This window comes from Anomaloglossus baeobatrachus, chromosome 2 (assembly GCF_048569485.1).
Source record: "Anomaloglossus baeobatrachus isolate aAnoBae1 chromosome 2, aAnoBae1.hap1, whole genome shotgun sequence".
Classification (NCBI taxonomy): Eukaryota; Metazoa; Chordata; class Amphibia; order Anura; family Aromobatidae; genus Anomaloglossus; species Anomaloglossus baeobatrachus.
Window position 1 is genome coordinate 102,763,739 of NC_134354.1, and position 15,250 is coordinate 102,778,988.

The window sequence follows — 15,250 nt, forward strand, 5'->3', positions numbered from 1 at the left end:
CAGTGGCATCTTTAGGTGCCGCTCCATCTTCAACTGCAACCAAGGATCTAGCTGCAAGCCTGGAAATTGGAGGATCCACTTTTGGACACTGGGTCCAACCCTTGACCACCTCAGGGGGAAAAGGATAGCGTGTATCTTTAAGCCGTTTAGGAAAACGCCTTTCAGGATAAGCGTGGGGTTTCTGGATTGCGTCTCTAAAGTCAGCGTGGTCCAGAAAAGTGCTTAAAGTACGCTTAGGGTATCTGAAATGGATTCTCTCGTGCTGCGAAGCTGACTCCTCCACAAGAGGAGCTGGTGGGGAAATATTTAACATCTTATTGATGTTAAATATAAGATCATTAACTATGGCGTCACCATCTGGTGTATCTAGATTGAGAGCGGTCCCAGGATCAGAATCCTGATCAGTTACGTCCGCCTCATCACCCATAGATTCATCTCGCTGGGATCCTGACCATTGAGATGAATGTGAAGGCCCGTCATAGCGAGCCCGCTTAGGCTGCCCGGGGCCATCGTCCGAGTCAGAGTCTTCACCCTGAGGTGTATATGCCCGTCCCGGAGCTTGGAGCTGAGGGGGACCAGGGGGCAATGATTGCACAGTGTCCGTGGCCTGAAGTACAGGCCTAGCTCGCAATGTGTCAAGAATTTGTGACATAGTGAGAGACATTCTGTCAGCAAAAGCTGCAAACTCAGTTCCTGTCACCTGGACAGCATTCACAGGTGGTACACCCTGGGTCACGTCCAGCAGAGGTCCCGACTGTGCAAGCGCCGCAGGGGCCGAGCACTGCACACAATGGGGGTCCGTGGAGCCTGCCGGTAGAAAAGTCCCACATGCGGTGCAGGAAGCATATAATGTCTGTGCCTTGGCACCCTTGCGTTTTGCGGACGACATGCTGCTGGCTCTCTGAATGTGAGAGAGTCTATAGCCAAAGGGCGACCAGCGCTATGCAATACAAAGTATTTGTAGCAACAAAATACTAAGAATACTACTGGCACAAGAGGGGGTGAGCCCTGAGGGCTGCTTACCGCCCGCTGAATAGCGGGTAAGAGGCTGCAGAATTCCCTGTCTGGGTCTCCCCGGCTCCCCTCTGCAGCTCAGCGTGTCAGCAGGAATGGCTGCCGGCGTCTGTGGAGAGGGGCGGTCCGTGGGAGTTCCCAAACAAAAGTGCGGGAAACAGTGTCCCCTCTGTGCCGATTGTGAGGGCTGGAGTATGTAAAAACGACTCCAGCCCTCAGCGCTGATGCACTGGCCAGCGTCCCGCCCCTCTCCTGACTGGCAGGTCTGGGGGCGGGAACGAACGGAAGCAGGCCGCAAAAGCCGGGGACTCGAGTTATCAGCGCGGCCGCCGTAAAAGCGCGGGCCGCGCTGAAGTCCCCGGCGCACCACAAGTGCTAGCCGCGCCGCAGTCCCAGCGGCCGGCATGACCGTCTAGACGTGGCCAGCGTCCCGCCCCTCTCCTGACTGGCAGGTCCGGGGGCGGGAACGAACGGAAGCAGGCCGCAAAAAGCCGGGGACTCGAGTTATCAGCGCGGCCGCCGTAAAAGCGCGGGCCGCGCTGAAGTCCCCGGCGCACCACAAGTGCCAGCCGCGCCGCAGTCCCAGCGGCCGGCGCGACCGATTCCTGGAAGTGTGCCTGCTTCAGCTAAGCTGAATGAGGCCATGGCACAAGCGCCGTAGCGCTGATGTCCCCCGGCGCACTACAACACCCAGCATGCTGCGGTGTGAGCGCCAAATGCACGGGGACACAGAGTACCTTGAGGAAGCAGGGCCATGTCCCTGATGTACTCCGCTCCATCCAGCATCTTCTCCAGGGGCTGTAGATGGAGCCCGGTCTCAGTGCCTGGAGACCAGTAAATCCCACTTCACCCAGAGCCCTGTAAAAAGGGATGGGGAAGGAATCAGCATGTGGGCTCCTGCCGCCGTACCCGCAATGGGTACCTCAACCTTACAAACACCTCCGACATACAGTGGGGTGAGAAGGGAGCATGCTGGGAGCCCTGTTTATGGGCCCTCTTTTCTTCCATCCGACATAGTCAGCAGCTGCTGCTGACTAAAAACAATGGAGCTATGCGTGCGTGTCTGACCTCCTTGCGCACAAAGCTAAAACTGAGGAATCTGTACTCCTACGGGAGGGTGTATAGCCAGAAGGGGAGGGGCCTTACACTTTTAAGTGTAGTTCTTTGTGCGGCCTCCAGAGGGCAGTAGCTATACACCCACTGTCTGGGTCTCCCAATTAGGAGCGAAAAAGAAAGGGAAAAATCATATGAGAATGCATGTGTGGATGTATGCCTCCTGAACACAAAGCGATAAACTGGCTGGGTCTGCTCACCAGGGGGTGTATAAGCTCAGAGGGAGGAGCTACACTTTTTAGTGTAGTACTTTGTGTGTCCTCCGGAGGCAGAAGATAAACACCCATGGTCTGGGTCTCCCAAAGGAACGCTAAAGAAAACTATTTTCATGCACATCCCTGTACTATAACTTTTTCTATATGAACATCGATATCCTTTAAACAAATTGCAAATTATACAAAAATATATGTAATTACTCTGGCTTTGTCCATATCTCTCGGGCATCACGCTATTGTTCTAAGAGCAGGTATAGGACAAACATAAGCCTTAGTGGTTACCTTGAGGCTCTTGGGTTGTTGCCGGACCTCCATGACGTGCTTGCGTCTTAACTCCCGCTCTCTCCGCTTGTTGTATTCCAGCTGATTCGTGAGCTCGGTCTGGTGCTGCAGCTTTATAAGCTCACATCTCATCCTCTGTATGGTGTTTAGATGGCGAAACTCTAACTCTTGCATGGACTCGTGCTGTCTTAGGAGCATGGCGTGCTCAAGATCCTTTTGTGTTTGTCTCTTATTTAGCTCCTAGCAGGGAAAAAGGAAAAAAAGTGAGCTTCCCATAGAAAAATAATCAAAACTTTAGTTGTACCTCTCTAAGGGGTACTTTGCACACTACGAAATCGCAAGCCGATGCTTGCGATGCCGAGCGAGATAGTCCCCACCCCAGTCGCAGCAGCGATATCTTGTGATTGCTGCCGTAGCGAACATTATCGCTACGGCAGCTTCACATGCACTCACTGCCCTGCGACGTCACTCTGGCCGGCAACCCACCTCTTTCCTAAGGGGGCGGATCGTGCGGCGTCACAGCGACGTCACACGGCATGCGGCCAATTGAAGCGGAGGGGCGGAGATGAGTGGGATGTAAACATCCCGCCCACCTCAGTCCTTCCGCATAGCCAGCATGAGCCGCGGTGACGCAGGTGGGAGATGTTCCTCGCTCCTGCGGCTTCTCACACAGCGATGTGTGCTGCCGCAGGGGAACGAGGAACATCGTACCGTCGCTGCAGCGAAATTATGAAAATGTCTGACCCTACACCGATGACATGATTATGACGCTTTTGTGCTCGTTAATCGTATCAAAAAGGATTCACATAGTCCGATGTCGACAGCGACGCCGGATGTGCGTCACTTTCGATTTGACCACACCGACATCGCAGCTGCGATGTTGTGGTGTGCAAAGTACCCCTAAATCTCTAAAAACGTTGGTATTTTGTCAGATCTAGATAGTAGAAAATTACAGCTTACGTAAACGCAATTTGTCTTGAAGTATTGGAAATATTCAAAATTTTCATTCACATTATATTTTCTATACCACTAAAAGGAATCATGGACATTTGGCCACTGAATGCTATAGGTGAAGCACAGAATATATTTCCCAGTATTATTTGATATAGACAAAGCTCTAAATGTACCTTGGTAGAGAAAATATGACAATGGTTGGAAGTATAAGTGACATGTACATTACTAGCTTTTCAATAGTGTAATAATACAGTAAATATCTTACCTCTCTGACCAAATCCTGCTCTAGGTTATGTCTACTGAGTAACATCCGCCTTTTGAATCGGCGGCACTCCAGCTCTAGGTACTGCCTTTGCCGGCGCAGGAGATTGGCTTCCTCTTCAGCCTGGTAATGCTGGAAATTCTCCTTCTGCTTTGACAGCCACTCTTGTTTCTCCTTCTTTGGCGTACTCTGGTTTTCGCTTAACTCCTAAGGAGGAACACACAATAAACAGACTTTTTATTAATACTGGATTCAAAATTGGGAAGGCGCAGCTTTTATCAAACCATTTGCTACATCTTTCACTGTCAAAATGTCTCATTTTAAACACAACATGCTGGAGCTCAAATTTCAGATTTTTGATCTGAGCTCCATAAACTTAAAAAAATAAATACATTTAGAGAAAAAGTGGAAGGGTTTAGAAGAAGAGGTTAAGATAGTAATGGCCAGACAAACATATTACATATAAAGCCAGTCAAGGGCAAACATTTGATGAGCCACCCCTCGGCTGGCTTTTCACCTCTCTCCTCCAGTTTCATAGTGTTTAAAGGGAACCTGTCAGGTGCAATACGCACCCAGAACCACGAACAGTTCTGAGTGCATATTGCTAATCCCTGCCTAACTGTCCCTGTATCTAGTAGCATAGATAAAGAGATCTTTAGAAAAAGTATTCCTAAAGATCTTTTATCTTATGCTATTGAGCACAGGGACTAGTCGTAAGGGCGTTATATCCCCCGACTAGCCGCCCTCTTGGCATGATAGCACACCCACAGGGATGTATTAACATGCTATTCAATGCAGCATCACCAGCGGTGCCGCGTGTACCTGTGTTCTCTGTAACCGCACTTCTGAATGCCTGGTCCAGTCACACTAAGCAACTTACCAGCGATCCCAACAACGATAGGGATCGCTGGTAAGTTGCTAGGAGGTTGCTGGTGAGATGTCACACTGCAACGCTCCAGCGATCCCACCAGCAACCTGACCTGGCAGGGAACGCTGGAGCGTCGCTACACGAGTTGCTGGTGAGCTGAGCTCACCAGCAACCAGTGACCAGCCCCCAGCGCCGCGTGGAAGATGTTGCGCTTGGTAACTAAGGTAAATATCGGGTAACCAACTCGATATTTACCTTGGTTACCAGCGCACGGAGCTACACGTGCAGAGAGCAGGGAGCAGCGCACACTGAGCGCTGGCTCCCTGCTCTTCTAGTTACAGCACACATCTGGTTAATTAACCCGATGTGTACTGCAGCTAAATGTGCACAGAGCACGGAGCAGCGCACAATGCTTAGCGCTGGCTCCCTGCTCTCCTAGCTACAGCACACATCGGGTTAATTAACCCGATGTGTCCTGCAGCTACATGTGCACAGAGCAGGAGCCAGCACTGACAGTGAGAGCGGCGGAGGCTGGTAACAAAGGTAAATATCGGGTAACCAAGGACAGGGCTTCTTGGTTACCCGATGTTTACTGTGGTTACCAGCCTCCGCAGAAGCCGGCTCCTGCTGCCTGCACATTTAGTTGTTGCTGTCTCGCTGTCACACACAGCGATGTGCGCTTCACAGCGGGAGAGCAACAACTAAAAAATGGCCCAGGACATTCAGCAACAACCAACGACCTCACAGCAGGGGCCAGGTTGTTGCTGGATGTCACACACAGCAACATCACTAGCAACATCGCTGCTACATCACAAAAGTTGTTCGTTAGCAGCGATGTTACTAGCGATGTTGCTTAGTGTGACGGGGCCTTTAGGCAGGGATTAGCAATATGTACCCAGAACTGCTCGTGGCTCTGACAGCATATTGCACCTGACAGGTTCCGTTTAAGGTTGAAGGTAGACTTGTCCATCAAGTTCAACCCAGATGATTGACAGCTCACTCCCAATGTTAATATAAAGAATGTTCCAGAGTCAAACCTACCTGTCTGCAATCTTATATCCAGTCTACGTTTTAGGCTGCCCTTGAATTGGGCACTATGAATCAACAGACCGATTCCCTTTAACTCATGAGCAGGTGTAGTTTTACACCTCTGTGCCATTTTCTGGCATGAAATGTATTATATTTGTCTGGTCAATAGTATCCTGACCGCTTCTGCTAAAACCCACCCAGTTTTCTTTATACTTTATATTTAAATTAAATAAGTTTAAAAAAAAACGAAAAAAAAAAAAACAGAACGAATCAAAATATAAGACCCGGCAACCAGCAGGATCCGGATCTTTAAACTAGGTTTCCACTGAAACGCTGGAGCATTTCAGAGAAAAACATTCTTGGCTGCAATCATGCATCTAGGCTCAGATTCATGCTGCCCATAGTTTGGACAGCATGAATACACTGACAGGTTCCTTTTAATTGGTGCTAATAGTGTCTGTTGTACAATATAGTGGCATAATGTTTGCGATTCTGAAATAATATGGAAGCCACAAAACAAGGAACATGCATAGAAAATAAAAAAATAGTTGTAGTGTGCTAATTTTTGCCCCATAAACAAAAAGAAGGGAATTTTGTTTACTTACCGTAAATTCCTTTTCTTCTAGCTCCAATTGGGAGACCCAGACAATTGGGTGTATAGCTATTGCCTCTGGAGGCCACACAAAGTATTACACTTAAAAGTGTAAGGCCCCTCCCCTTCTGGCTATACACCCCCAGTGGGATCACTGGCTCACCAGTTTTAGTGCCAAAGCAAGAAGGAGGAAAGCCAATAACTGGTTTAAAGACCAATTCAATCCGAGGAAACATCGGAGAACTGAACCATACCACATGAACAACATGTGTACCCGAAAAAACAGAAAAACCCAGAGAAAACAGGGCGGGTGCTGGGTCTCCCAATTGGAGCTAGAAGAAAAGGAATTTACGGTAAGTAAACAAAATTCCCTTCTTCTTTTTCGCTCCTAATTGGGAGACCCAGACAATTGGGACGTCCAAAAGCAGTCCCTGGGTGGGTAAAAGAATACCTCGTGATAGGGCCGTCAAACAGCCCTTTCCTACAGGTGGGCAATTGCCGCCTGAAGGACTTATCTACCTAGGCTGGCGTCTGCCGAAGCGTAGGTATGCACCTGAAAATGCTTGGTAAAAGTATGCAGACCCAATCAGGTAGGTGCCTGACACACCTGCTGAGCCGTAGCCTGGTGCCGTAATGTCCAGGATGCACCCACGGCTCTGGTAGAATGGGCCTTCGGCCTTGAGAGAACCAGAAGCCCAGTAGAACTGTAGGTTTCAAGAATTGGTTCCTCGATCCCCCGAGCCAGGGTGGATTTGGAAGCTTGCGACTGTTTACGCCGACCAGCGACAAGGACAAAGAGTGCATCCGGGTGGCGCAGGAGCGCCATGCGGGAAGTAGAACCTGAGTGCTCTCACCAGAACCAACAGATGCAAATCTTTCTGAAATTGATGGACTGGACGAGGACACAAAGAAGGTGAGGTGATATCCTGATTGATATGAAAGTGGGATACCACCTTAGGGAGAAATTCCGGAACCGGACGCAGAACTACCCTGTCCTGGTGAAGGACCAGGAAGGGAGTTTGTATGAGAGCGTTGCTAGCTCGGAAACTCTCCTAAGAGACGAGACCGTTACTAGAAGGCCACTTCCCGTGAAAAGCGGGAAGGGAGACATCCTTCAAAGGCTCGAAAGGCGGCATCTGGAGAGCAATTAGAACCTTGTTCAGATCTCAGGGCTCTAACGGCCGCTTGTACGGAGTGCTGAGAAGACAAACTCCCCGTAGGAACGTGCGTACCTGAGGAAGTCGTCGTTTCTGAAAAAATACAGATAGCGCTGAGACTTGTCCCTAAAGGGAACTGAGCGACAACCCATTTTCCCACCTAGATTGCAGGAAGGAAGGAAACATAGACGATGCAACCGGCCAGGGAGAAACACCCTGCGCCGAGCACCGAGATAAGAATATCTTCCACGTCCTGTGGTCAATCTTGGCGGACGTTGGTATGCTAGCCTGTCTCATGGTGGCAACCACGTCCTGAGGTAATCCTGACGACACTAGGTTCCAGGACTCAATGCCACACCATCCGGTTGAGGGCCGTAGAATTCAAATGGAAGAATGGCCCTTGAGACAGCCAGTCTGATTGGTCTGGTAGTGCCCCCGGTTAGCCTACCGTGAGGCACCACAGAACCGAGTACCACAACATCCTCGGCCAATCTGTAGCGACGAGGATGGCGCGGCCGCAGTCGGTCTTGATCTAGCGCAGTACTCTGGGCAACAATGCCAGAGGTGGCACCTAAGGTAGCTGGAACTGCGACCAATGCTGAACTAAGGCGTTTGCCGCCAGAGCTCGATGATTGTGAAACCGTGCCATGAAGCTGGCACATTGTTGTTGTGCCGTGACGTCATTAGATCGACGTCCGGCCTCTGTCAGCGGCGCCAGATCTCCTGAAACCCGTCCGGGTGAGGAGACCATACTCTTTCGGCCACACCCCAGCGACTTAGGAAGTCAGCTTCCTAGTTTTCCACACTTGGGATGTGAATTGTGGATATGGTGGATGCCGTGTCTTCCACCCACATCAGAACCTGCCGGACTTCCTGGAAGGCTTGCCGGTTGCGCGTTCTTCCTTGGTGGTTGATGTATGCCACCGCTGTGGAGCTGTCCGACTGAAGTCGGATATGCTTGCTTTCCAGCCGCTGTTGGAAGGTTTGTAGGGCAAGATACACTGCTCTGTGTTCAAGAACATTGATCTGAAGGGTGGACTCTTGCTGAGTCCACGTACCCTGAGCGCTGTAGTGGAGAAAAACTGCTCCCCACCCTGATAGACTCGCGTCTGTCGTAACTATCGCCCAGGATGGGGATAGGAAGGACCTTCTTTTTGACCAAGAGGTGGGAAGAAGCCACCACCGTAGAGATTCCTTGGCCGCCTGAGAAAGAACGACGACTCTGTTGAGGGACGTCGACTCCTCGTCCCATTGGCGGAGAATGTCCCATTGTAGTGGACGCAGTAAAACTGCGCGAAAGGAACTGCCTCCATTGCTACCATCTTACGTAGGAAGTGCATGAGGCGTCTCAATGTGTGCGACTGGTTCTTAAAGAAGAGCTTGCAGCCCGTAGTGAATGCTGTTTGTCTAGCGGAAGCTTCACTATCGCTGAGAGAGTAAGAAACTCTATGCCTAGATATGTTATCGATAGGGTCGGGGTCGGATCTGACTTTAAAAAGTTGATGATCCACCCAAAACTCTAGAGAGTCTCCAGCGCAACGTTCGGGCAGTGTTGGCATGTTTCCTAAGAGAGTGCCTTGACAAGTAGATCGTCTAAATACGGGATCACAGAGTGACCCTGAGAGTGCAGGACTGTGACTACTGCTGCCCTGACCTTGGCGAAGACCAGTGGGACTGTCGCTAGCCGGAAGGTAGAGCTACGAACAGAAGGTGTTCGTCTCCTATAACGAAGCGTAGAAACGCTAGTGCTCTGGATCAATCGGCACGCGTGGATAAGCATCCTTGATGCCTAATGATGCTAGGAAATATCCTTGGGACCTTGAGGCGATGACATGGCGGAGGGAGTCCATCCGGAACCGCCTGGTGTCCACGAGCTTGCTGAGCATTTTTAGATCCAGAACGGGACGGAACGGCCCGTTGTTATAGGTACCGCAAAGAATTTGGGGTAAAAACCGTGACCTTGTTCCTGAAGAGGAACGGGGGTCATCACTCTTTCTGCCTATAGAGTGCACCCTGTTTGCAGAAGAGCAGCGGCTCGGCCGGGAGGTGGAGAAATTCTGAAGAATCGAGTTGGAGGACGAGAAGTGAGCTCTATCCTGTACCCGTGAGACAGAATGTCTCACACCCAATGGTCATTGACCTATGGCAGCTAAATATCGCCAAGGCGGGAGAGCCTGCTACCGACCGAGGCCGCAAGTCATGAGGAAGCCGCCTTGGAAGCGGGTTTTCAGACTGTCGCTTTTTTGGGCGTGACTGAGCCCGCTAAGAATCTGAGCTCCTCTGATCCTTTTGAGTCCACATTGGACGAGGAAAAATGGGACCTGCCCGAGCCTCGAAAAGGCCGAAAACCCCGACTGCCTCTTGCTCTGTTGGGGTTTGTTGTGTCCGGGCTGCGGAAAGGATGAATCCTTACCCCTGGACTGTTTAATGGTTACATCCAACGCTCACCAAACAGTCGGTCAGCAGAAAAAGGCAACTGGTTAGGCCACCTTTTTTGGAAGCAGAATCTGCCTTCCATTCACTTAACGAGCAGACCAGGCTCTGCTTAAAAACACGGAGTAGCGGAGGCTACCGCCGCACGGTTCGCAGAGTCCAGGACAACCTGAATCGCGTAAGAAACAAATGCAGACATTTGAGAGGTTAAGGATGCCACCTGCGGCACAGATGTACGTGTAACCGTGTCAATCTGTGTAAGACAAGCTGAAATAGCTTGGAGTGCCCCAAGGGAGAGAATGCCGGAGCCAACGGTGCGCCGACAGCCTCATAGATGGCTTTCGACCAGAGATCCATCTGTCTGTCAGTGGCATCTTTGAGTGCAGTTCCATCTCCCACTGCAACTATGGATCTAGCTACAAGCCTGGAGATTGGAGGATGCCGCTTGGGACACTGGGTCCAGTCCTTGACCAAGTCAGGGGACAGGGATAACGTGTATCCTAAGCCGTTTGGAGAAGCGCATATCTGGATAAGCGTGGTGTTCCTGGACTGCCTCTCTGAAGGCAGAGTGGTCCAGAAAAATACGTGAAGCTGACTCCTCCACTGGAGGAGCTGTGAGAAATAACCCACATTCTATAGATGGACGCTATAAGATTATTTACTATGGCGTCACGATCAGGTGTATCCAGATTGAGAGCGGTCTCAGGATCAGAATCCTGAGCCGCTACTTCCGCCTCATTACACAGCGAGTCCTTCTGCTAGGACCCTGATGAAACCGAGGCCGCTCATAGTGAGCCCGCTTAGGCTGTCTGGGACTGACGTCCGTGCAGAGCCGTGACTCTGGGATGCGTGTGACATTCCCGGAGCTGTTAGTTGTTCACACTGAGGGGGGCCATGGATCAATGATTCAACAGTGCCCATATTGTGAGAGACATGTCCGGACTGCTAGGCTTCTAGTATCATAGCCATAGTCTCAGAAAAACTGTCAGTAAATACTGCAGACACCGTCCTCATCCCCTGGCCATTAGTGCATACAATGGGAGTCTATGTAACCTGCCGGCCGTATAGCCGTACATGCTGTACCAGCTGCATAGAAAAAACATGTGGTTCTGCACCTTTGTTTTACACAGAGAATATGCTGATAACTCCTCCGCATAATCCAGGAGGGTATATACAACGTGCGACCAAACAGTGCAATGTATATAGTACAAGCATATCTATAAGTGCACTTCTGCACTAGTGGGGTTAGCACCACAGGTGCTGCTTAACGCCTGTTGCAGCGATTGTGTGACTATCAGAATGCCAGGGTCTTCCACACTTGTCTCTGTATCGTACAGAAACTGACACTAATGGCTGCCGGCGTCCTTGTAGAGAAGGAAGCCGTGGGCGTGCCTGAGAAAGTGCGGGAATCCGGATTCACAGTGCACACAGTGAGAGGGGTGGAGTATGCAAAACATACTCCAGCTCTCAGCGCTGCTGTGCTATGCAGCGTCACGCCCCTACCCTGACTGTCAGGGCTGTGGGCGGTAACGAAGGGAGACTAGGCCCAGAAGCCGGGGACTCGAGTTAACAGCGCGGCCGCCGTAAAAGCGCGGGCCGCGCTGAAGTCCCCGGCGCACCACAAGTGCCAGCCGCGCCGCAGTCCCAGCGGCCGGCGCGACCGATTCCTAGAAGTGGCCAGCGTCCCGCCCCTCTCCTGACTGGCAGGTCTGGGGGCGGGAACGAACGGAAGCAGGCCGCAAAAGCCGGGGACTCTAGTTATCAGCGCGGCCGCCGTAAAAGCGCAGGCCGCGCTGAAGTCCCCGGCGCACTACAAGTGCCAGCCGCGCCGCAGTCCCAGCGGCCGGCGCGACCAATTCCCATAAGTGAGCCTGCTTCAGCGAAGCTGAATGAGGCCATGGCACAGGCGCCGCAGCGCTGATGTCCCCCGGCGCACTACAACACCCAGCATGCTGCGGTGTGAGCGCCAAATGCACGGGGACACAGAGTACCTTGAGGAAGCAGGGCCATGTCCCTGATGTACTCCGCTCCATCCAGCATCTTCTCCAGGGGCTGTAGATGGAGCACGGTCTCAGTGCCTGGAGACCGGTAAATCCCACTTCACCCAGAGCCCTGTAAAAAGGGATGGGGAAGGAATCAGCATGTGGGCTCCTGCCGCCGTACCCGCAATGGGTACCTCAACCTTACAAACACCTCCGACATACAGTGGGGTGAGAAGGGAGCATGCTGGGAGCCCTTAGTATGGGCCCTCTTTTCTTCCATCCGACATAGTCAGCAGCTGCTGCTGAGTAAAAAGTGGAGCTATGCGTGGATGTGTTGCCTCCTTCGCACAAAGCACAAAACTGGTGAGCCAGTGATCCCACTGGGGGTGTATAGCCAGAAGGGGAGGGGCCTTACACTTTTAAGTGTAATACTTTGTGTGGCCTCCAGAGGCAATAGCTATACACCCAATTGTCTGGGTCTCCCAATTAGGAGCGAAAAAGAAAAGTTACTAATACAGTAATATAATAAACTAAAGGCGTGATAAACTAAAGGCGTTTTTTTCCTGTGTATTTGATATTGACGGCTTATCCTTAAGAGAGCCAGGCATATCAGATTGAGGTCCTGCACTAGTGACCTTCTCTAAAATTCCCCTTTCATTGTTTACCAGGCACAGCGCTGTATATTTTGCAGTGGCTGTGGCTGGTACTACAGCTTACTCCAACTCCATTACCTAAAAAGTGTGAAGTTGGTCTCTGGTGATGGATGTCAATTCCTATAGGGTGTATAGATCATACCTCTTTCAGTTGTTCCTTTCGTAATTTGTACTCCCTCTTCTGCGACTCCAGGAAGCTATTCAGTTCTTTCTTTTGTTGTGCCTGAATGTGCTGCTGAAATTTCTTCTCTTCGTTGGCCATTAACTTCAACTGTTGAATGAAAGTTTAATAGATTGGTATTTACCCATCCACTGACATTTTATACATTAAGAAAATGCACCTATGGCATGGTCAAGACGACCAGAGCAAATCGAGATATGGTTGTGCTCTACTACTCCAAAAAGGACACAAACCATTTTATATTCTCAACTCTTAAAAACCCAAAAATTTATTCAACACAGCTATTCCAAAGTTTTATGTGTGGGATAAGCTCCTTCTTCTGTATTATCACTCACATGTTACAGTAAAACCTGACAATGCAGCCTAAAGGGCTAAACATCCAAGAGCAGATTTATCTTCAGTCCTGGCATTTACGGCATAATTAGAGATAATAAAGTCAGAAAATGTGTAATAACGTGAGCACCACCAACGCAGTTAGAAGGTGATTGAGGAAATAGGCAAACATGTTCACGTGAGAAGTTCATAATCAATCTCCATTGACTTTACTGACATTGCCCACTGGATAATAAAAAAGATCCAGGGGATAAGTGAGACCTCCATCATACGGGAAGTGGGACCTTCATTATATGGATGGAGGTCCAACTGACGAGACCGGAGATAATTGCTAGCACAAAGTGGCAGCATAGTGAGGAAACAGCCTCTGCCACTATGTAATAGAAACTACCCCGGTGTCTTTAAACCATGACATAATGGTAGCCTCACCTCTTTATCCATGGCTGCCTGGTGTTTCTTTACAAGCTTTTCCATTTCTGCAGCAAAGGTGTTGCGCTGCGTCTCTAGGTCTTTGTCAAGCCTGAGCCGGTGCTCATCCATCTCCGCTTTCAGCTTGTTCTCTAAAGCCATCAGTTGCTTTTGATGTTGCCGCCTCATGCGCTTGTAGCCAGACATCTGTTCCCGCAGCTCTGAGTCTTGCTCATGTTCCTGGATTTGCCTCGTCACCTATATCAATACGTAAACAGGATTTGTCCACATTTTTGAGAAAACCTGACTTGGTCATACTCTGTGCCTTGATTTATTGTATGAATAGTTCTCTGCTTACTGACCAGAAAAAAGCTCTCTCTAAAAGGCAATGACAACTGCTGCTAAAATAATCTTTAAAACAAATATTGCTTAAAACGGGTATTGCAGTCAGGGCAGATCACTAGGGTATGCTATTTTTTAGTATCAAGGAGAATTAACCACCACCAAACAGAGAATGAAATTCAGCACCTAGACCCCTTTTATGTTTTCCTTGCACAGGGAACTACAGAGCTGCTGCAAGACCCATTCACTTCAATAGGACTATGCTACAGTTTGCTGCAAAGCAGGTAATGGACGTGCAGAGAAAACCAGCGAGGAACATGCTACACCAAACAGGGCTCTTCATTCTCAGGGTCAGCTGTGGTCCCAGAGGTCGGGCTCCTACACATCAAGTGGTAGCATAACCTATTGACATGCTATCCCTTTATATAATGGGAAAACCCACCATTTAACCTCTTCATGATTCTGCTCTGTTTTTGAGCTTTTGTTGTTTCCTCCCACATAGCGTCTTATTTTTCCTTCACTATAGCCACATGAGGTCTTGTCTTTTTGGAGGGACAAGTTGTAGTAGTTTACTATATAATGTACCAAAAAACAAGTGGACTGAAATGGTGAAAAGTCAATTCCACCATTGTTTTGTTTTACCACGTTCACTGTGGGGATAGAAAGACAGGGCAATGAGATTCTCCAACTCAGTGTGATTATGGTGATCCCAAAGTCAAAAGGGTATTTTTTGCTTTATTTCAATGCTTAAAAGGAACAGTTACAAAAATAGTGTTCAACTGCGGAAATATAGGAAATGTGTAGGTTAATAGCGTTTTAACCATCATGTGCTGTGTTAAGGTGGTGTCACACACAGCGACAACGACGTCGCTGCTACGTCACCATTTTCTGTGACGTTGCAGCGACATCCCGTCGCTGTCGCTGTGTGTGACATAAAGCAATAAGCTGGCCCCTGCTGTGAGGTCGCCGCTCGTTGCTGAATGTCCAGCTTCATTTTTTGGTCGTCGCTCTCCCGCTGTGACGCACAGATCGCTGTGTGTGACAGCGAGAGAGCGACGAAATGAAGCGAGCAGGGAGCAGGAGCCGGCATCTGGCAGCTGCGGTAAGCTGTAACCAAGGTAAACATCGGGTAACCAAGGTGGTTACCCGATATTTACCTTTGTTACCAGCCTCCGCCGCTCTCACGCTGCCAGCGCCAGCTCCTGCTCTCTGCACATGTAGCTGAAGTACACATCGTGTAATTAACCCGATGTGTACTATAGCTAGGAGAGCAGGGAGCCAGCGCTCAGTGTGCGCGGCTCTCTGCACATGTTGCAGCACAGCGACGCGTGTCGTTATGATCGCTGCTTCGGCTGCTGTGTTTGCCAGCTAAGCAGCGATCATAACAGCGACTTACAAGGTCGCTGCTACGTCACCATTTTGGTGACGTAAC

General features: G+C 50.0%; 1 protein-coding gene across 1 annotated transcript in view; it reads right to left on the reverse strand.

The window, feature by feature from the left end:
* The window catches only part of TAOK1 (TAO kinase 1), a 172,755-nt gene that overhangs the window by 15,374 nt on the left and 142,131 nt on the right, over positions 1–15,250 (reverse strand). The window contains exons 15-18 of the mRNA XM_075333178.1: positions 13,498–13,734; positions 12,697–12,825; positions 3,844–4,047; positions 2,625–2,864 (exon numbers count right to left, since the gene is read on the reverse strand). Coding sequence (XP_075189293.1) covers positions 2,625–2,864; positions 3,844–4,047; positions 12,697–12,825; positions 13,498–13,734 — 810 coding nt within the window. The remainder of the gene's footprint in view (positions 1–2,624; positions 2,865–3,843; positions 4,048–12,696; positions 12,826–13,497; positions 13,735–15,250) is intronic.